The following is a 21,442-nucleotide window of genomic DNA, read 5'->3' as shown; positions in this document are numbered from 1 at the left end:
GCATCCATCCCTCCGTGGCCTTCCTTCTGCCCCCAGCCCACTCACAGTCACACCAAGAACATGCGGGGACACCTGACCTGCAGCCCTGCCTTGAGCTGCTCTGTTCCGCGCCCCCACCTCCCATGCCAACCTGTTCTGGGGAGCTTCTCCCAGCCCGAGCCTCACCCCTGCGCCCCAGGCTCCCGGTACTCACGGGGTCCACTGCTTATCGGAAATGTAGCAGAACATGAGGCGCCGCACGTGGTAGGGCAGCCAGCAGACCACGAAGGCGATGACCACAGCCCCTGAGACACAGAGAGACGGGGTCTCGGAGGGTGAAGGGGGGCATCCTGTCTGAGCCCAGAAGACTAACCAGTGTTAAATTGTCAGTGTACCCACCGCAGTCTACAGGCTCCGTGCCACCTCTCTCAAAACCCCGAAATAGAAAAACCCATCTTAAGATCCGTGGGCGTCTGGAGGGACTCCTGAAACAACCTTGAGGAAGATGAGCTGGAAGGCTCTCGTGTCCTAATTTCAAAACCTACCACAAAGCTGCAGTCGTCAAAACAGTGTGACCTTGGCCTAAAGACAGAGAGCCCAGAGGTGAACCCTCACAGATATGGGCGGGTGACTTCCTACGAGGCTGCCGAGACCATCGTACCGGGAAAATGGGACAGCCACGTGCAGAAGGAGGAGGCCAGACCCCTACCTCACACCTCATACAGGGTTAGCTCAAAACGGATCGAAGATCTGAATGTAGGAGCGAAGACTACAGAATTCTTATAGGAAAATGACTGGCGCCAACCTGACGACACTGAATCTGGCAGCGACTTCTTGGAGGGCTCAGGCAACAGAGGGAAAGCAGATGCCCTCGACTCCATAAAAACGAGCAAGCTGTGCATCACAGGTCACGGTCACCAGGGCGAAAAGGTGACTCACAGAACGGGAGAAAGTGTTTGCTTCACACATCTGACCGGGGATTAAAATCCAGGACCCACAGAGAATGAAGATGCAACAGCAAAAATCAAACAATCCAATTACACATTTAAAAATGCACAAGGAAAAAAAATAAATAAATAAAAAATAAAAAAATAAAAATGCACAAGGGACTTGGACACACGCTTCTCCAAAGAAGATACACAAATGTTAATCAGCACATGAAAGAGTGCTCCACGTCACTCATCATGTGATAAATGCAAACCAAAACCCAATTAAGATACCATCTCACAAAAAAAAAAAAAAAAAAAAAAGATACCATCTCACAAATAAAATCTTAAAAAAAAAAAAAAAAGGGGCAGCCTGGGTGGCTCAGCAGTTTAGCGCCACCTTCAGTCCAGGGCATGATCCTGGAGACCCCGGATTGAGTCCTGCATCGGGCTCCCTGCATGGAGCCTGCTCCTCCCTCTGCCTGTGTCTCTGCCTCTCTCTCTCTCCCTGTGTCTCTCATGAATAAATAAATAAAATCTCAAAAAAAAAAAAAAAAAGATATCATCTCACACCCAGGACGGCTAATATAAAAAACAAAACAAAACAAAAATACAATCCACAAGAACACAACACCCTGAGAAAATAGTGCCTTTTGGTGTGGATGTGGAGAAACGAGCACCTCTTCACATGGTTGGTGGGGATGCAAAATGGTATATCCACTTTGGGAAAAAGTACGGCAATTTTTCAAGAAATTAGAAATAGAATTACCATATGACCCAGCAATTCTACTCTGAGTAATTTCCCAAAGCACTGAGAGTAGGGACTCAAACAGGTGTCTGCAGGCCACTGCTGCAGGGTTCACGATGGCCAAAAGGTGGAGGCAACCCAAGGATCCCCCAACACACCTGATGGATAAACACAGGGAAGGCCATCCAGACACTCAGCCTTAAAAAGAAAGGACGGGGGAATCCCTGGGTGGCGCAGCGGTTTAGCCCAGGGCGCGATCCTGGAGACCCGGGATCGAGTCCCACATCGGGCTCCTGGCATGGAGCCTGCTTCTCCCTCCTGTGTCTCTGCCTCTCTCTCTCTCTGTCTATCATAAATGAATAAATAAATCTTAAAAAAAATAAAAAGAAAGGACATTCAGACGCCTGCCAGGACGTAGCTGAATCTTAAGGACGTCAGTGCTCAGAGATGTAAGCCAGACACAAAAGGACGATCCCGCTGGGATGAGGCCCTTGGAGTAGCCGAATTCATAGAGACAGAGAGGAGGGGGGCGGTGGTTGTTGGGGGCTGCGGGGAGAGCAGGTGGGGACTTCGTGTTTCGTAAGGACAGAGTTTCAGTTTTGCAAGATGACAAAGTTCTGGAACGGATGGTGTGAATGCACGTAATACCCCTAAACGGACACTTGAAAATGGTCAAGGTCGTAAATCGTATGCTGAGTGTACTTCACCGCAATGGGAAAGAAAGCAATAAAACAGTCAACCGGTCGGGAAAACCTGGGGCTGGCTGGGCTGTCCTGGTGCAGAGAGAAGCCTGGCCCTGAGATGGTGCGTCCTCATCTTGGGGCCTGGGGGGCCTGCAGGAGGGGCTTGGTTTTGGGGCCCTGGCCCCTGGGCAGCTGCCCTGACCCCGCAGGCCCAGGAGATGGGAGGGCTGCCTGCTGGCAGCAGCAGGAAATAGGTTGGTGGCACCGGGACGTTCCAGGAAGCCTGTCCCTGACACAGCAGAAGCAAAGCTGTGACCCTGACCCCTGGACACAGCCTGACCCTGGTCACTGGCTACGGGCTGGGGAGCTCTCTTATCAATACTACCACAGTGATTAATGCTGAAATGGCAAGACTTTGGAAATACTACACTGAATAAATTATTTAAATGAATTTTATCTATTTCTTTTTACTTTTGAAAATATGCTTACTAGACCATTTAACATCACGTAGGGCTTGTGTCATATTCCTACTGACAGTGCTGCTCTGGACCTCTCTCTGCTAAGAAACCACAGCTGCTGAAGGTCAGGTGGCCTGGGGCAGAGGCCCAGAGGCCAGTCGGCCGAGGGGGAGGGTGACAGCAATCGGGAGGGCTACTGGGAAGCACAAGGTCAGGGAAGGGGTGGGTAGGGCTGCCTTCAGCAGAGTGGGGGGCAGTGTTTTGAGAAAGAGCCCTCCACCAGGATGCCAGCTCTGGGCACAGGCCGGGCCCAGGGTCCCACACAGGAAACATCACAAGCCACATGAGCACAAGCTCCACTCCGTGCTCTCCTGCGCTGGGGGCTGGCCGGGTGGGGACTTTGCAAGGGCTGGTCTTCAGGATCCTCATGAGAATGTGGGTCATCATGCGGTGGGGTTGCACTCAGGCCTCTCCAGCAGGCACCTGACCGCCCGCACACACGGTAACCCACCTCTGCTGCTCGGTGGCTATGTGTGCAAGCTGCCTGACCCAGAGTCCGTGCTCAGGAGACTAGTTGAATCAGTGAATGGATGGATGGATGGATGGATGGATGGATGGGTGGGTGGGTGGATGAGTAGATATATGGATGGAGGGAAGGAAGGATAGATGGGTGGAAGGACGGATGGATGAAAGGATGGGTGGACGGATGGAGAGAAATGGAAGAATGAGTGGGTAGATGGACGGTGGGCGCAGTAAGAGCCGCAGTCTGTAGGTGAGCCAGCCTTCGGCGTCTGCTGGGACTGCTCCATTTCCTGGGCTTAAACTTGACCCTGTTCACTGGTGTGAGGCTTGCTGCTCTGCTGGCCCCTGGCTGCCACCCACCCTGGGGGCCCAGCGGTTACGTACGTAAGACCCGGACGCCGTGCCGCAGGGCTTGGACCCTGCCAGGCTCGATGGACATGCTGAATGAGCTGTGCTGGTCCCCAACCGTGCACACCTGGCCCTGCTCAGCTGCCTGGCGGACCATGACGGTCAGCTTGTTGGCGATGATGGTGTTCAGGATGGAGATGACCACCATGGGGAACACGAAGGACATGAAGGTATTAATCTGCAGAGAAAGAGAAGGACAGCCGTCAGGCCGGCGTGCAGGGGACAGCGCCCTGCTGCCTGTCGCACCAGGTGGGGCCTGCAGTGTGGAAGGTGCCTGGTCTTCTGGGCAGACGCACACTCCACCTTCCGCCTGCTTCCCGCTCCCGCCTGGCGCAGGTGGGGTTCACAGACTGTCCCTTCAGTGAGCCCCTCTGCGCAGGGTTCACCGTGTAGACGGTGCGGAGCACAGACTCGGGTGCGTCCTGGCCGCGGCGAACGGCCGGGGCTCTACGCTCGCAGGTCTGGACACGACGAGTCACGGCTGCAGACCCAGGGCGCCGGGCTGCTCCTGCAGGACGGCCAAGCCCAGCATCCCTCAGGTACGCAGACGGTTCGTGTTTGGACAGAAAGGAAGGCCCTTCCTCCTGCCTCACCGTCGGCTCACTGAGGAGAGCTTCCTCCGAGCACCTCTCCCTCCCATGTCTTCGCATCTGGGGAAACCGAGCCTCATACAGGCCGAGAGGCTGGACTACAGCTGACCTGGCCCGTCTGAGCCCAAGCCAGAGCCTGCAGGACAGCAGGCTGAGACCGGCCCTCGCGCCCCGCGCAGGGGGCTGACCTGACGGGCAGCGGGGACCTGGCATCGCCTCCCGGGCCAGCGGACTAGCAGCCTCGAGCGCTGTGAACCGCGCTCGGCTTTTCACTCTTTCTGAACGCTCCTGTCGCCGGGCGCCCCCGCTCCTGGCCCTGGCGGTGTGGCCTCGGCGCCTCGCCCTGCTGTCCCTGCTCAGCTGCTCCACGCGTTCACTTTGCACTTCACGTTCACAAAGGCGTTAGTTGTGCGTGGAGAGGCCGTGCTGGCTCTGGCTCCTCTGGAAAGTTCCGGGTGGCCGACACCCAGGGCTCCCCGGGTTCCGGGCGGCCCCTCCTGCCACCTCCTAACCCGGTTTGCCTGCAACCCTCGAGAACAGAGCCGGAGTAGCCTCTCCAGGGTGAGGACGCTGCAGCTCCGTCCTGCTCCCGCAGCAGTGGCCCGGGACGCCCAGCAGCCCCCGAGGCTGCCCGCTGGTTTGCTCTCCTCTCGGCGGCCCGGCCTCTGTCCAGAATGGGGCAGACTCACTTGCCTGCTCTCCTGAGGGCACCGCGAGGCCTGCAGGGGTCCCGCCCCCCCCCTCTCAGGGCTCCAGGCCCCACCTCGGAGATCCTGAGGCCTTCCAGGAGGCGGGGGCCTGAGGATATGTTCGGTTCCACACGGCTCTGCTAAGCTGGGGGGCTAAGAGGCCAGAGAAGGGCCAGCAGGCCCCGGGGAGGGGCCTTTCCCACACTTCCTGGCCCCGGCGCCCGGCGCTCACTGCCTGCCTGCACCGGCCCCCGCCAGCCGCCCCCGCCGGGCTCCCTTCTCTCCTGTGTGCCCAAGCTCAGGGGCAGGTCCCGGGGTGGGGGGGCCCTTCCCACCCCCGTTGTCTTCCCTGCTGGTGGCGTCCACCTTCTGCAGGGAGGCGAGGGGCTGGCACGGGCCAGGGGCCGCCCCAGGAATGTTTCTGGGGCTCTCGCCGGGCTGGAGGTGGGGCGGGGGTGCAGCGGGACGCTGGGTCTGGGCCCAGGAGACAAACTGGTTCCTTGTGAGTCACCTCAGCTGGGTGTAGTTTAAACAGAACAAACGTATCCAAAACATTTTAAATGTCAAAACATTTAAGACAGCACACCTCGCTGAGCGCAGGCGGTAAGAATAGCGGCCTCTGAGGGCCAGGTAGGCAGTGGGTCGGGGCCCCGCACACTGGCCCGTGGGGTCTGGCCTGGCCCCCGTGGGAAGAGGTCCCAAGCCCTCAGTGGGAGAGGCCTCACCCCGCAGGCCTGCCCTGATCGCAGGCGGGGCCCTCACGGGCCGTCGGAGGGCGGATGCCTTTCCTGCACCCTCCAGCCTGGACCTGGACCGTGGGGGGCACACCTGACCCTTGGGGCTTGCCTTCTGCTGAAGCCCCCAGCATGGCTGGGGGGCTGTGTCCTGCACTCGACCCCCCACTCCCGGGAACAGGGGAGCAGCCCACCCCGACCCCGAGCAAACAGGAACGCGCCTCCTGAGCCTCGCGCACGCTCTCTGGGAACGCCGCAAGTGCTAGCACGGGAGGGCAGGAAGGCCCCGCTGAGGGAAGCCAGCGCCCCCCAGACAGGCAGGTGCCCGTGCGGACCCCGAGCCTGGTCTACGCATTTGTCCCAATAAAACAGAAGACTCTGGGACAGACAGGCTGATCCTAAAATTCAGATAGAAACATATCATCGAAAAACAGCCAGGAAAGTTCTGGAAAGGAAGGACGATGGGTCAGTACCAGACGGGGAGACACCCCCACTTACCAACTACCCGACACTCTCAACAGACGTCGTGAGATCAGCTCGGCACGGAGAAGCGGATGGACAGAGAGATGGTGCAACGGCGCCCAGGGAGGCACGGGCAGCGGCTCCGCAAGACGGAGAGGGTAGGTGACCCGCAGGGCCCACGACCTCTGCCCCCTCCCAGGACCCCCCGCTGCCTCCCTGAAAGTGCCCACCCCCTACCGGGGGCCCCCTCCAGCGGGCCTTCTCTTCAGGGAAAATTCATGACCTTTTGTCCTGCTGAGCCCGCAGGGGTGAGGGAAGAGGGGTTGGAACCTTCGGTACCGCGATCGCCTGGTGGGGAGACCCGCCCAGGTGCGAGGACGGGACCCCACGGCATCACTCGAGCTCCTGGACCAGCTGCCTGCAGCCGCGCGCCCCAGACTTTTAGGTTTTTTTTTTTTTTTTTTTTTAGCAAAATAAGCATTTCTCCATTCCCCTCATGACGTTCCGAGCTGGTTCTCAGAACTGGTACCTGGACTCCCAGGGACCCCACAGCAGAACAATGCAGTTGGAGCAGAGATTAAAACAGAAATTAAAGCCAGAAAACTACCAGAAGAATCATGGAAATCTTACTGTCACACATATTAACCTGGTGGAATTTAAGAAATAAAGTAGTTCACGCACTGCTTTAAAATTTGCTGTAAAAAACAAACAAAAAAACAATGATGAAAAAAAAAAATCAATTCTCTGGGCCCTGGGAGAAATTCCTGTCCTGCGTCACCTCCCGGGCCCTCCCGCTGGACCCTCAGGCTTCGAGGTAGCCCCGGCGGCCGGCGGGAGGCGGCGTCCCAAGCTGGGGTCCCCAGACACCCAGGTCGCGGCTTTGTCAGCCCAGCACCTCGGGGCACCTGACCGGCCACGGGGCGACCTCCGACCCAGGGAGGCCGGGTCTTCGGGGCGGCAGGCTGTGAGTGGGGTCGCCTCCCGCCCTGCTGCCCTCAGTCTGGGCTCCGCGGCCCAGGGCCTCCGGGAGGCGAGGGCACCGGGGGGCACGGTCGGGGTGTCGGGGTGTGGACCCTGGCCTCAGGCTGGCTGGTGAGCCTTCAGACCGGGCTTTCTCGCAAGCACGGCCGCGTGGGGCCAGGGTGTCCCTGGGAGGGCAGGGCGGCGAGGCGGGCGCTTCGGTGGGGCCTGCCCAGGTCGCTCGAGGCGCTGGCGTGGCCGGTCCTGCCTGAGGACCCGGGGCTGCCCCGACTCCAGCCCTGTGAGCCTCCTGATGGGGACGGAGGGAGACCGCTGAGCGATAAGGGGGTGCGTGTAGGGACCTTGGGTCGGCCCGGAAGGGGGGCGCGTGCGGCAGGCTGCACCCGGTGAGGGGCGTCTGTGGATGCAGGCGGCAGGCCCGGCCCTGGGTCGGCGGGGGGTCCCCTGAGCCCCCGGGGCCTCCTCCCACTCCCACCCCTGCTTCGCAGTCATCTGCTCTGTGCTGCGGCCCATTTCTCTCTACTTCAGCTGCCTGTTCCGATGAAGAGATGCCCCCTCGCCCCCGGCCTCAAGGCCCAACAGCCGGCCCGTGGTGGGCGGGAAGGCACTAAACACGGGTGGGCCGTTTGCAAAGCCCAGAGCAGCTGCGTGAAGTAGGGAGATGGCTCCACGTCCGGGGGTCCCGGGAAGGAAACCCGGCGGAGGCCAACACGGCCGGGCGAGGCCTGGGGCGGGAGGCTCCCGTCGTGCCCTCCGTTCAGGGCACAGGGATGGAGTCAGTGGGACACACTTGGACCTGGACCTACGTGTGCGTCCTGTGCCCCCTGCTTACATGACAGTCACACGTGCCACCCTACGTTCCCCGGACCGGGAAGTGCCGGAGGCCTAGGGACCAGACCTCGGTGCGTGTGTCCTCGTTTCAGGGCCAAAGATAAGACAAGGGTCTTCCAAGGTGACACAGCCCAGATTTCCCGTCCCTCACCTAACAAGCACCGTGATGCTCTCGATGGTGGTCGCAGCTGTGTGGCCCGGCGGCCCAGGGATGAGCCGCACAAGGGTCAGCACCTGCCGCAGGCCTGGGCTCCGGGGAGGGAAGGCTGCCGGTTCTGAACCAACGGGGGGGGGGGGGGGGGGGGGGGACCCGGCAGCAGGGTGGGGCATGCGGCCTGGAGAGGCCACGGGAGTCGCGTCTAGCACCTGCAAGGCCACCGGGGAGGAGGAGTCCAGGCCTGGGTGCGCCGGGCGTAGGCCTTGGCCCGACCCGACCTGGTCCATCCCACCACTTGGCTCTGGGAAGCATCGTTGGCTCCATCTGAAAGGACGCCCGAGCGCGTCTACCTTCTCCTTTCGGGCTCAAACTCGGCCTTCAGCTGAGCGAGCGGAGGCTGGTCCCGAGCCAGGCCGCAGGCCCGGGGCCCCAGGACCCCGCGGACCTCGCTGAGCGCGCTCGTCGGACGGACGAGGTCGGAGGGTCGGTGCTCTCACCCCACAGAGAAGTGACCCGACCCAGCGAGGAGCCCGGACCCAGCCCGACCCGCAGCGGCGGTGCCGGCTGCCCTGTCACTGGGCCGCGTGACCGCCGGGAGCCGTTGCAAGGAGCGCGCACCCGGGCCCCGCCGAGGGCCAGACCCACACCGGGGGAGCTCCGCGGGCACGTGCCTGCCCTCAGCTGCCCAGACGCCACCGTTCCAGGTGAGTGAGAGTTTCTGAGAACAAATTCTAGGCCAAAGATTCTGACTCCTCGGAGGGCTCTCAGGGCCGAAGCTCCGTTTCTCTCTCCTTCCTTTGATCTGCTTCACCTGGTCTCCATGCTCCCCCAGGGCTGGGATCTTCTGGGGAGGCTGGCCCGGAGTTACCGGGGGCTCAGAGGGACGGAGGATCCAGCCGGGAGGGCGGGGTTCAGCACCGTGGAAGTCCCACCAAAGCTGGGGGGGCCCTGGGGACTGGGGGGACATGGGGAGTGGGGGAGACCTGGGGGGTATGGGAGTGGGGACCTGGGGGGGACAGACAGTGGGGGGGGACCTGGGGGGAGGCCTGGGAGGGACAGGGAGTGGGGGAGACCTGGGGGGAGACCTGGGGGTATGGGGAGTGGGGACCTGGGGGGACGGGGAGTGGGGGGGACCTGGGAGGGACTGGGGGGTGGGGAGTGGGGGAGACCTGGAGGGGACAGAGAGTGGGGGGATCTAGGGGGATGGGGAGTGGGGGACCTCATTGTGAGGGGCTGGGCTGGGAGAGGTGGGGGGACCCCGGGCTGGGGACCCAGCCAGCTGGAGCAGGGGCCATCAGGAACACTCCACCCCATCTCCAGGCCCTTCCTGTCCTGACAAGGGGTGAACACCTGTGGCCCCTGGAGGAGGCCCCGCCCCCACACCGGCTCCCACAGCCAGCAGCCCTGCGCTGGGGAGTCCTGGCGTCCTGTGGGGCTGCAGCCACGGAGGCCACAGTCTGAGAGTGAACTTGGAACAGAAGCCCCCCCTGGAGCCACATCCTGTCTGTTCCTGGCCCTGCCGTAGTCCTGGCACCAGCTGGGCTGCTGCGAGACCCTCAATCGGATTAAGGAAATGGCCTTCCCAATGCGCCTGTCCCTTCCTAGGGACGGGGAAGGAGCAGCGCGGCCCCTCCCCTGGTGGCACACAGGAGGCGCACTGGGGCCTGGCTCTGGCTGGGACTTGGGGGGCTCATCAGCCTCGGCAGCAGCTGGGGTGGCGAGCTGGCTCTTGGACTCTCGAAACCACACGGAAGCCATCTGTGCGGTGCGGCAAGCTGGCAGGGCTGTGGGCTGAAGGCCTGTTTGCCGTGTTTTCAAATATCCGTTGGCTAAAAAGCCCAGGAGAACGTTCACATCAGTGGGACATCTGCTAAGTAAGCAACACACGGGCTTTAAAGATCCTCGAGAAGGACGGGTGGCGGAGAAGTGAGCGCGGCCCCCACTTTTGTGCCTGAAAAAACGTGGGCAGCGGTGCCCGAGTGGTGCCCTAACACGTGGAGACCACGGCCCTCGTGGGGTGTGCCGGGCTCCCGTCCCCACCCGCACGCCCGCCCGGTGACGCCTGTCTTGCAGGGTCGCTCCCTTTGCAAGACCAGCTGCTGCTTACCCCGCCCCCCATTCAGATGCGAGCTGAATTGGATCCAGTTGCTAAGCCTTTTGTGTGCATTTTTCTAACGTGTAGGGAATTAATTTGACTCTGAGGGATTACAAGTGGTGCCAACTCAGCACCGAGGCCCCTGGGACGCTGCATGTGCCTCTGACGGGGCTCCGGGCATCGCAGCTCTGCTCCACGCCAGGAAGACGCGGGGACCTGGTCTTGACCCAGACGCTCGCGTGCCGGGGGTGGGTTTCCAGGGAGTTCAGCAGCGGCCTCGGCGGGGCCTGAGGCTGGGGTTGGGTGAGACGGCGAGCTCGCGCGCCGTGGGCCGAGAGTCCGAGCCCGGGCAGCAGCGGGCATCGGGGCACCCGAGCAATGTGGTCAGGACGGCGCTGCGGAGCCAGGGCTCGGCCGGGGACCGTCCCCCACTTGGTACCGCCGCCCGCCCCATTCTCCGTGCTCCCGGCATCGCTGGCCGATGGGCCTGCCCCCCAGGACTCAGTGTTCTCTTGCCAAGAAATCGTGTGGGCAGTTTAGCGAATATCCTGTTCCTTCCCAATTTCGAATTACCGTCCCCCGGCAGCGCTGGTCACTGTGTTCCCGTGGACATCTGGCTCTGCACCCAGCATCTCCGCTCCTTTCAATAGAATTAGCGCCCTGTCCCTGCTTGGGGTGAATCTGATTATGGTGGACCCGGGGTGGAGCGGCCGGCGGGGGGCGGCGGGGAGGGCTGGGAGCGGCCACCCCGGCCCGGGCCCCACTGGGCCTGCACGTGGCTCCGGTTTCCTCCCGAGCTGACCAGCTCCTGGGCCCTGAGGGGACCCGGGGCCCTGGCTCCACGTCCAGCACTGATGCTTGACGCTCCCTCGGCCGGGTTCCCCGGCTTCCACCTCGGGTGGCCGCGGCCTCAGGAACAGTGGTGGTGAGTCTGGCCGCTGCTCCGGCCCGTCCCGCCCCACGAGGGCCCGGCTGTAGCTCTCAGCTACGTCGCCAAGGCCGGCCGGCACGCCGCCCAGTGACCCCAGAGCAGGCCCCCGACGCCCGCGTGGCCTAGGGACCGTCGTTCTTCCATCTCCGAGAGAACACAGCCACGTGGCCACCGGGCCCCGCTCTGCTTCCCTCCTTTCCAGCCAGAGTCTGAAACAGTAAATAGGCCGGGCCGGTCAGCCTGAGAGGTGCCACCGTCCCCGCAGGGGCGGGATGGCGCTGCGGCGTGCAGGGGCCACCCTGTGTTTCTAGGCACCGCAGTGAAGAGCACGGCAGCCAGGGTCTGGGTCGTGCCAAACGGCTTGAGCACATCCGTTCTCAGGCTGGGGTGGGGGTGGGGGGCGGCCTGGTCCCTCTTGAAGATCCTGATTCCTGGGAACAGGGGCAGGGGGGTCCAGGCCGGCCTCGGCCCGAGGACCAGGGCAAACGCGCCCCTGGGTCCAGCTCCCGTGGGCGGAGGGGCAGCGGCCGGGTGCCCCCCCGACTCGGGGCCAGGGATGGCTGGCAGCAGGGCGCCACAGCCCACGGAGCCAGAGGGCCTGACTGGCTCCAGGGAAGCTCGCTGTCCCCCCCACCGCCGCGGCCTCCAGCTCTTCTCTCTTGCAGGAGCACATGGCAGCTGAGGTAGTTCAAGGGGACCAGGCTGTCCCCCGGGGATGGGCCCAGGGCAGGGGCTGCCTTCCAGCTCGGGAACCGCAGGGTGAGTGGCGACGCGTCCTACCCACCCTGGCGTCTCCGCTTGGCGTGTCTCAGCACCAGGGCTACTGCCTCCGTGGAGTCTGCCGTCAGCCTCCTGGGCCCACCAGCCCGCCCCCCATCCTCTGAGCGCACAGGTGCCCAGGCCCACCTCGTCTGACCTTCACGGGCATTTATTGAGCATCTGCTGTACGTGGTGTGTGTGGAGTGCGTGAACACACGGGACTCAGTGGGGAGCACGACAGTCTGGGGGAGACGAGGGGCCTTTTCCTGGAGGAGGAGTCTATGCAGAGACCTGAGAGATGAGGGGCACGAATGGGCGAGAGAAAGGGGTGGGGGCCTTAGGAGCCCGCGGGGCTGGGCCGGGGTCCCGTCACACACTGTCGCAGAAGCCAGAGGAGGGGTGAAGGGGGCGGCTCTTCCATGAGGTGGGCAGAGCCTGGGGGCCAGGAGGGGCCCGGGCCGGGGCGGCCTGCGGCAGGGTGGTGCCCGTGGGGCTGGACGCCGTGGGCGGTCGGGAGACAGTGGGGGGCTGAGGCAGGATGCAGGGGTGGGTGGGGTGGGGCAGCGGCAGGCAGGAGGCGGTCAGCGTGAGGCGGGGGGGCGACCCCAGCGACACTCGGCCTCTCGGGCGTCCAGGGGTCTGACCTCAGCTTCCTGCTGTGATAACCCCGGTGGGCGTCCCCTGGTCAACGTCCCCCAGGTTGGAGGCCCCCTCACGTCCTCCTCCCGTGGCAGGAGTCTCCGGCTCATGCAAATGTCTCAGCACAAGCTTTCCCTGTCATCTGACAGCCCGTCCTCCCCGGAGCCCGTCAGCCAGCCCGGGGCTGTCAGAGTCCTGGTCCCCCTGCCGCGAGCCTGTGAAACAGGATTTGTTCTGCTTCAGCGGAGTCGGGGAAAACTGCAGCTGGGGGTCCTCAGAGCTGCCCTCCCAGCCGAGCCTGGCCACGCGGGCGGGGGGCGGGGGGCGGAGGCGGCCAGAGCGCGAGAACTCGCTGCCTCCATTTGCTGCTGCGACGCGCTGGACGCCCCGACAGGCCGCGGCCACCGGGGCCTCCTTGCTCCTGCTGCCACCGCCACGTCTCCCGACATCCACCCAGGTGAAAACGGCGGCCTCTGGAAGGTCCGTCCCAGGTGTGCGGTGTTCCGGGGCACTTCCCGGGCTCCCCCGGGGCCATCCTGTGCGGCCCTGTGGATACCAGCCCTACAGGCGAGGCCAGTGTTCTCGGACGGCCTGAAGCGGCCCCTCCGGCCCGGCGTCCTGGGGCTCGGGCTTCCGCGCTGGCCGTGGCCGCGGGCCAACCACCCGCGCAGGTGCCGGTGGGCCACGGTGTGCGGTCAGTGCGGCCAGCCTGTGTCATCCCAGGGAACTCGGCCACAGGGAGACAAAGTCTCACCAGCTCGGAAGCTACAGGAAAAACCCAAGCTCGGGGGACTGAGCAGAGACAGCGCGTTCCTAACACTGGAAAATTAACTTTGAGGCCGCCCTCGGGGCTGCGAGGCCGCGGACCGCTGTGGCTGCTTCCGCGTGAGCAGCCGTGTCTTCTGGCCTTCGTGCCTGCTGTCCCCACACCGGCTGCCGCCCGCCCCCACATGTCCCTAAGCAGCACGGCCGCCCGTGGCCATCGCGGTGGTGGCCTGCATCTTTGCAATCCTGGGGACCTCCCAGCTGCCTTCTTAACCATCACGGGCAGCCGTGGCCTCGCGATGTTCCCTACCCCCCCCACCCCGGCGAGGTGCTCCCCTAGACATCCTGGGTCATGACACAACTGTCACGGGTCCCTCCGCTAGCAAGACTGCCATGAACTGGCCAGCCGTGGCCCATGGAGGAGGGTCCTCGAACGCTGCTCACGGTTTCCAGAGCCCTGGGCGCACACTTCTGGCGATGTGGTTGGCCACCCGTCCCACCGAGACGTGGAGTCTGCGGCCCAGCCCGTGCTGGCCTGGCTCTGACCGGTGACATGCAGCGGAAACCCTGCGTCCCGAGCCAGGCCGCCGCTTTCCTGCTCTCGTGGCCACCACAGCGTGAGGAGACCGTGGCTGGTCTCCTGGACGGCCAGGCCTAGGGAAGGGCCAGCGCCAACCTGCACGCAGGTACGTGAGGCCGTCTCGGACTCCTCCAGGCCCGGGGAGCCTCCGGGGGACAGCAGCCACCAAGGCGACCCCAGCCCAGACCAGCAGAGCCAGCCCAACCGCCACCCCAGGATCGCAAGCAACGTTACTGTTCGTGCCAACGAGGTTGGGGCTGTTTTGTTACGCAGCAGAAGCTAGTGGATGCACTGCCTTCCCGACGAGTCCTGTGGCTCTTGATTTATCAGCCGCATCACTACACTCTCTTTGAAGAGAAACACCCCTCGTGTAAGTATCCGCCCCCCACCCCAGGGCTGACAAGAAGCCCCGAGAAGGCAGGGCGCCGAGGAAGCTGGGGAACGGCAGGCAGGGCATCATCACGCAGCCGAGCGGGCCGTCCTGCCCCCGAATCTGGGGGCTGGTTCTGTCAGGACAGTCACGGCTCCTGCGGCATCCCCCGTCGGCTGTGCTGCAGAGCGGGGGCGAGGGGCCCACAGGGGGCCGGGGGACCGTTTCCTTTCGTTTTTATTTCCTGGGGAGACAGGCTCACCCGTGGGTCTGACTTCTTGAAAGAGCAGCAGCATCTCAGTGAACCTGAGCGCGAGAGCGGGCTCTGTGCCGACGGCTCGGAACTCGAGCGTGGAGCCAGACACGTGGAGCCGGGCAGCTGAGCCGGCGGGCCTGGGGCCCTCGGGGTCTGGGTTCGCTGGCGTCTCAGGGGGACCTTCCCTCTGTCCCCACCATCAGCAAACGTTGCTTCGTGCTTCGTGGGCTTGTCATGTGCACTTGTGCGTCTGCGTGTTCATGGGCATGAGCGTTCCCGTGTGCGTGTGTGCACAGATGTGCATTTCTGTGTGTGTGCACGGTGAGCATGTAGGCGAGTGTGTGTGAGTGTGCGTGAGCGTGTCTGAGTGCGTGCAAAAGTGTGTGCAAGCGCATGAGTGTGTGCGTCTCTGTGAGTGCGTGTGCGTGTTGAGCGTGCGCGTGTGGCTCCATATGTGTTCCCAGTTGGCTTCGGCGTGAGCAGAAGCAGGGCAGTCCCTTAAACACGGACTCGCGTCGTGGTGCTGCGGGCCCCGGGGACCCGGCCTGGCGCCCTCACCCCGCTGCCCTCCGCGTCCCCGCTGCCCTGCGCCCTGAGCCAGGCTGCCGCTGAAGGATTGTGTTCAGAACGAACTGTCCCCTCATGGAGCTTCCGGGTTGTGCCGGGTCCTGCAGGGGCGGGAAGGGTAAGTGCGGGGCCCTGACGACCAGGCTGCGTGGTGGGGACCGCGGCCGGGACCCCCCGCAGGGCGCTGCACTGTGAACAGGAATTGGTGGGTGCCCCACCTTGGGCCACCCTTCCCCGTTGGTCCCCCTGGGCGGCCTCGCAGATGGGGACGAGGGGGCATTGGAGGCCCAGGCCGCCCTCTCCCCAGCCCGAGCCTTTCCTCTTCAGCCCCCGACACGGCCCGGGGGTGCGCTCCCCTCCCGCCGCCCGGAGGTCGGTCTGCCGCACACCGAGTGCTGCGTCCCTGGTTCGTACGCTGGGATGTGGCGCCCACGGGTGTCGTGTCGGGAGGGAGGCCGTCGGGGGTGAGTGGGCCGTGAGGGTGGGGCCCTTGCACCAGGGACCCCCGGGAGCTCCTGTGCCCCCGCACCATGTGAAGACAGGCGAGAAGCCGCCGTCACCAGCAGGGAATTGTGCTCTCGCCAGACACCGGATCCGCCGTGTCCTCACCTCGGACGCAGCCTCCACCCCGGGAGGCACACGTGTCCGTTGTTCAGACCAGACGGCCCGGCTCCGAGGGGCTGTGCACCAGCCCGCAGAAGTGGGGCCGCCTCGGCGCACCTGCCGGGGAAGCCCCGGGGCCTGGAGGCCACTGTCCTTGGTCATTTAAAACCCACAAAACGGGACACCTGGGGGGCTCAGCGGGTGAGCGTCTGCCTTGGGCTCAGGGTGAGACCCCGGGGTCCCGGGATCGAGTCCCACATCGGGCTCCCTGCGTGGAGCCTGCTTCCCCCTCTGCCTGTGTCTCTGCCTCACTCTCTCTGTGTCTCAGGAATAAGTAAATAAATAAAATCTTTAAAGAACCCCCCCCCCCCATGAAACATTTGTGCCAGGATCTGAAGGTGTCCCCTAAGAACAAAGGGGCGGGAAGTCTGTGTGCAACACCCGGAGACATGTCAGGGCCCCCCCTGCTTCCCCCGAGAGCGGCAGCGGAGCCTGACGAGCAGGCTGAGGATGCCAGAGCCTCACAGGGCAGGCCCACGGGCGTGCGCGGGGAGGGCTCCCCCTCTTGCCCCGTCACCTGCCCCCCACCGGCCCCCGCATCTCAAAAATGAACCAGAGTCACGCTGAGTAGCTAAGCCCCGAGGACAGGACGCTGGGGACGGGTGGGAGCGCCAAGGAGAAGCCGCCCCGACCCGATGTTGCCGCGTGTCTGAGACCCCGGTGTCCCCATCTGGGAGTCTCCTGCCCCGTAAGCTGGGACGGTCCAAGGAGTCCCCAGCCTGGAGGGCGGCCGTGAGGGTCGGAGCCAGCTCGTAACGCCATCGGGAGCGGCGGGAGCCACCCGCGGGCGCGGTCGCGCTTCACCCAGAAAAGCCAGTAGCCGCACCCTGGCCGCAGCAGCGCCGCTCAGCCAGGTGGGCGCAGCCCTCGGCCGTGGGGGTCCCAGGTGGCAGGTGGCTGCGGGGCCCGTGTCCCCCACCTGCGGCCCACCGGCGGCCTCTATGGCCTGGCTTTCCATGGTTCTCTTCCGGAGCCGGGGAAGTGGGGAGCCGGGCAGGGTCCCCTCCCCCACCGCTCCCCGGAGTTAGCGCTCACGACGCCCCCGGAGCGGTGACCCTGGAGGAGCCTCCGGCCGCCCCGCCGGGGACTGAGGAGGCCGCTTCCCCGTCATGACTGGTGATCACGATTCATTTTCTCTGACAGATCTTCTCCCCAAAAGGTGCCCGCACGCCTTGATGACATTTAAATTACTGGGGATTTGCAAGTCCAATGCCGGCGTGAATATTCATGGCTGCGTGTTCCCTTCTGGGGCACAGCCGGCCTGGGCCCCGCCTCTCCGCTGCCATGTGACAAGTCCTCCGACGCTGGTGGGGGCTTCACATTCTGGAACCTGGGAGCCGCCCATTGCACGCGGCTGTCCGCACAGTCCTCAGGGTCGCCCCTGGGGGGTCCCAACGGGCCGGGAGGCACAGCCCAGGAAGGGCAGGAGGGCTGGACGGGGTGGGCAGGAGCGGGACGAGCTGCGGCTCCCCCAGGACACGGCAGGCCGTCCCCGTCCCTCACCAGCAGGGAGCAGACGGCGTGGGGATGCGCTCCCCACGGTGCCCCCACCGCGAGCCTGGACAGCTGGGGTGACCAGGGGCCCATACCCTCGGCCACGTCTGACCTGCTGCCAAGGCTGCGTGACCCGGCCAGCCCGAGGCGGGCCCGCAGGATGGTGGCCCCTGTCGCTTCCTGTGCGGGAAGTAAAACACGCACATGCAGCCTCTGTGCCACGCGGCTTGGCACCTCCTCAGACAATAACAATAATGAAAAAAAGAACTACCGTGTGTCCCACCTGGGAGTGTTCCCCAAAGAGAGACGTTTGCACGCCCACGTTCACCGCAGCACCAGCCCCACAGCCAGCAAGTGTCCACCCACGGGGGGGGACGAACAGGATGTGCTGCGTCCGCACAGCGGGATGTGGCTCAGCCTGAGAAAGGAAGCGAGTTCTGGCACCTGCTCCTACAGAGTCCAACCCGTGCCACGAGCCAGTCACAACACCCCGACCCACGTACGGGGGCCCCTGGGGGAACCAATTCATGGATATAGGGGGGACGGAGGCCGCCAGGCCCTGGGGGAGGTCGGGGGGGGGACAGAGTGTCCGTTTTGCAAGATGAAGAGAGTCCTGGAGACGGCTGGGGCAGCAGCCGCACACGGCGGCACCGTGCTTAGTGCCAGGGCGCTGCGCCCTCAAATACGATTACGACGGTAGATTTTATGTGAATTTCACCACGTTAAAAAAATCAGAAAAATTCTCTGAAACCTACAAACATACAAAGAGTTCTTAAAACCCAATAAGCAAACAAATACCTCAAAACACGGGCGCAGGATCTGAAGCTCATCAAAGATTTACGGGTGACCCAACAGGGCACGTGCAGCGATGCTCGACACCCTATGTCATCGGGGAACTGCTGGTTAAAACGACGGGATGTGGTCTGGTGGCTCTGCTCCCAGGAGCAGAGACCTCCGGCCACACGAGTGTCACAAGTGGGTGTCCACGGCGGCGGGGCTCAGCATCGCCAGACCCTGGGAGCGGCCGGGCGGCCCTCGAGCGGGTGACGGTGAACTGCGGACATCCGGACGGCGGGAGCTACTCAGGGCCAGGAAGAAACGGGCTCCCAGGCCAGGGAAACAGGGAGGAGGGAGAGAGGAGCCCATCGGCACAGGGACCCCCCCAAGTGGCTCCAGCTCCGCCGTGCGGAAAAGGCACAACCACGGAAATGGAGAAAAGGAACAGCTTCCAGGCAGAACCCCGTCACGGCCCTCGGATGTTTGGGAACGGTCCCTGGGTCCCCGTAGTTCTTAGTTCCCACGGCCGTCCTGGGGACCCCGCGCCCACCGTCACCTTCCTCAGGATGCACCCAGTTCCACTTAAAACAGACGCAAAATTATAGGATTAAGACCTAAGCCGGGGCTGCCAGGTGCCCCTGCGAGAGCTGGGGAGGCCGCCCAGCTGTGGCCGGACCCGGGGCCGCTGTGCACTCCCTGAGCCACCATATCCATCCCGCCCCCCGGTGGTGACAGGCGGGGGAACCCGTCCTCACCCCCCATGGCCCGAGGGGGACCGAAGGCCTCTGAGGGCCCCGACAGCCGCCAGCCCCTCCCTGCAGGTGGCTGCCCCACATCCTCCACCTGCTGCGGGGAGCTAGAGGCCAGGCTCCCGTCCCCCTCCACCACCCCTTGCGGCCTCGCTTGTTGTGGGGGAGCAGAACCTGCCCCCGGGGCTCCGGGGGGACGGGGCTGCCACGTGAGCCCAGCAGCCCCCGGGGGCGGGCAGGGCCCACAGCTGCAGGCGGCATCACAGCAGCCCTGCCCCTGGGCCCGACGGTGGGGCCACTGTGGGGGACACTCCCGGGGGTCTCAGCATTTGTCACCACGCCTTCACATCCTGCCAGGGTTCCCAAACCAACCTGAGACCTAAACCCCGAAGCTTCTCTGCTCAACAAGCCCGGGGTGTACCCCAGGCCCCGTCCTGGGCGTTCGGGGGGCCACCCTGCCCAGTTTGGCCCAATAGCGCCCCAGCCTCACATTCGGGAGGCTCTCAGTCGTGGGCTCAGGGGAGTGGTCACCCCCTCAGGGCCTTGGGGGGCCTGAGCTCCTGCTGCTGCCCCTCCCCCACGCCCAGCAGGGCTGAGCTCAGGTCCCACAGGGGGTCCTGGATGTCCCCCCCCCCCCCCGTGTTGGTGGGCTGCCAGGCAGGGATGCGGCGGCCTGGGGCTGAGCCCTCGGGGCCCGTCAGCCTTCCTCTTCCTTTTCCCCCATAACCTGCCAGCCTCACGCCAAGGCCTGGAGCCCCGGCGCTGGCGAGCACTGGCCCTGCCTATAGGGGATGCAGCTGAGAGCCGGGCTGCCTGGCTGAGGCCGAGGGCCCTCCACGGATGGACAGACGGACAGACACTGTCCTCGTATCCACAGGAGCAGGGCAGGGAGGACCCCCGGGCTGGGTCCCGCCCCGCTGAGACATCACTGCTCACCCCAACACCTGAGTCATCCGCCCTCCCCGCTCCCCGCTGGACGCACGGCCACCCGCTGTCCTGGCCGGTTGCCCTGAGCCCCGCCCGGGCTGCTGAGAGGGGTTACGGGTCCTGATCCCGGCGGCTGGACGTGGGTGCGGCCTGAGCCCTGGGCTGTGCCCGGGCGGGGACCTGGACGGGGGTGTCCCTGGGGGCCTGGAGGCCTCCCCGCTGCGGGGGGCTCCTGCCTGGCCCGTCTGACCCCAGTCAGAAGCTATCTTCCGCCGAGCGCTCAACCGGCCCCGTGTGGAAATGGGGCCCAAGCACCGGCGGGCAGTTAAAGCCACAAACGGCTTCAAGTTTTACTGAAATAGAAACAGCTTTGCAGAGGGGATGTTGAGAAATGAGCTCTGCCGCTTTTAGAAACCAGACAGTAGAAGTCTGCAGGACGGGCCTGTTGGAGACAGAAGCTCGGTGACCCGTGGGAGGGCCGCGGGCGGCCGGTGGGGGCCCTATGTCGGCGGAGAGGATGACAGACGGTACCACGCGACCCCACGTCAGTCGCCAATAATGAATAATAATAGGGAGGCACGTCCTGGGCACTCGGGAAGCACCGCGCTGGGCTCCGGGGCCACACGTGAGGGGACAGCTGGCCTCTCCGGGGACCAGCGTGCGGGCGGCAGGGGACGGCAGTGCCGCCTCACAGGCGGGACACGGGGTGCAGGGAGGGGTGGCCGGGCCCGACGCCGCCACCCCCCAGGCCGGGCACCCCCTGGGCGTCCTTCGGAAAGAGCCCGTCCTCCTGGGCTCCCCTGCGCCGCGGCCCTTCCTCCGGGGCAGGAGGGATGACGAGGCGTCTGCTTGTTACCGATGGAGGCGGAAATCCCGGGGCCGGGCCCAGCTGCCGCCCCAGAGCCAATCCGCTCCTGTCCAGGCGGCGGAGCCGGGGTTTTCACGCTGGTGACTCCAGCGCACCACGGGGGAAGCCGGGGGCACTTGACCCCAGGATGCCCCCACTACCTTGTGATTCGTTAATAAGGTCAGGGAAGGGTCATCACAACCCGGCAGGCGGACCTCAGAAAGGGCTGGAAGTGGTGCTCGACGCCCTAAATGCCAACGAAGGGCTCCCGTTGGGGCTGCGACGAGGCTGCGGGTGAGCATGGCCCCTGTGCGCCTGCTGCCCACCTGCGGAGCCCCGTGGACCGTGGCTCCTTTCAGCTCCTGCCTGGGGAGTCCCGGGGCGAGGGTGGGGCGGGGTTGGGGGTGGGGGTGGGTCGGGGCAGGGTCAGGGCTGGGGCGGGGCGGGGTCGGGGCTCCACAGCCGGGTCTCGGCGGGTCTCAGGGCTGGGGAGCAAGCTCATGGGGGGCCGCGGGGTCTGCGCGCACCCCCGTCCTGTAGAGAGAGGCCCCGGCACCTGCTGTGTTTCTGGACCCAGGGCACCAGTCACCTGCCAGGAGACAGAGCGTCTGCCCAGGAGCAAGCCCCCTGCCGGGCCGGGCGGCCCTGGAGCTGTCCAGTGGGGCTGCTGGGGGACACCAGGACGTATGTCCAGGTCCTGCTTCCAGAACCTGTGAGTGTAGCTTTATTTGGACAAAGGGTCTTTACAGATGCAGGTGAGGATGTCGACATGAGCTCACCCTGGATTCGGGGGGTCCTAAACCCAGTGACAAGCGTCCCTATAATAGAAGAGGAGAGTCACAGACAGGAGACACG

At 64.4% G+C, this 21,442-nt stretch overlaps 1 protein-coding gene across 1 annotated transcript in view; it reads right to left on the bottom strand.

Annotated features, from left to right (window-relative positions):
• NTSR1 (neurotensin receptor 1) overlaps positions 1-21,442 on the bottom strand; it is a 38,240-nt gene that overhangs the window by 3,129 nt on the left and 13,669 nt on the right. Inside the window, exons 2-3 of the mRNA XM_038572814.1 lie at positions 3,701-3,902; positions 194-284 (exon numbers count right to left, since the gene is read on the bottom strand). Coding sequence (XP_038428742.1) covers positions 194-284; positions 3,701-3,902 — 293 coding nt within the window. The remainder of the gene's footprint in view (positions 1-193; positions 285-3,700; positions 3,903-21,442) is intronic.

The sequence above is a fragment of the Canis lupus genome, chromosome 24, assembly GCF_011100685.1.
Source record: "Canis lupus familiaris isolate Mischka breed German Shepherd chromosome 24, alternate assembly UU_Cfam_GSD_1.0, whole genome shotgun sequence".
Lineage (NCBI taxonomy): Eukaryota > Metazoa > Chordata > Mammalia > Carnivora > Canidae > Canis > Canis lupus.
This window is presented reverse-complemented; position numbering and strand designations above follow the sequence as displayed.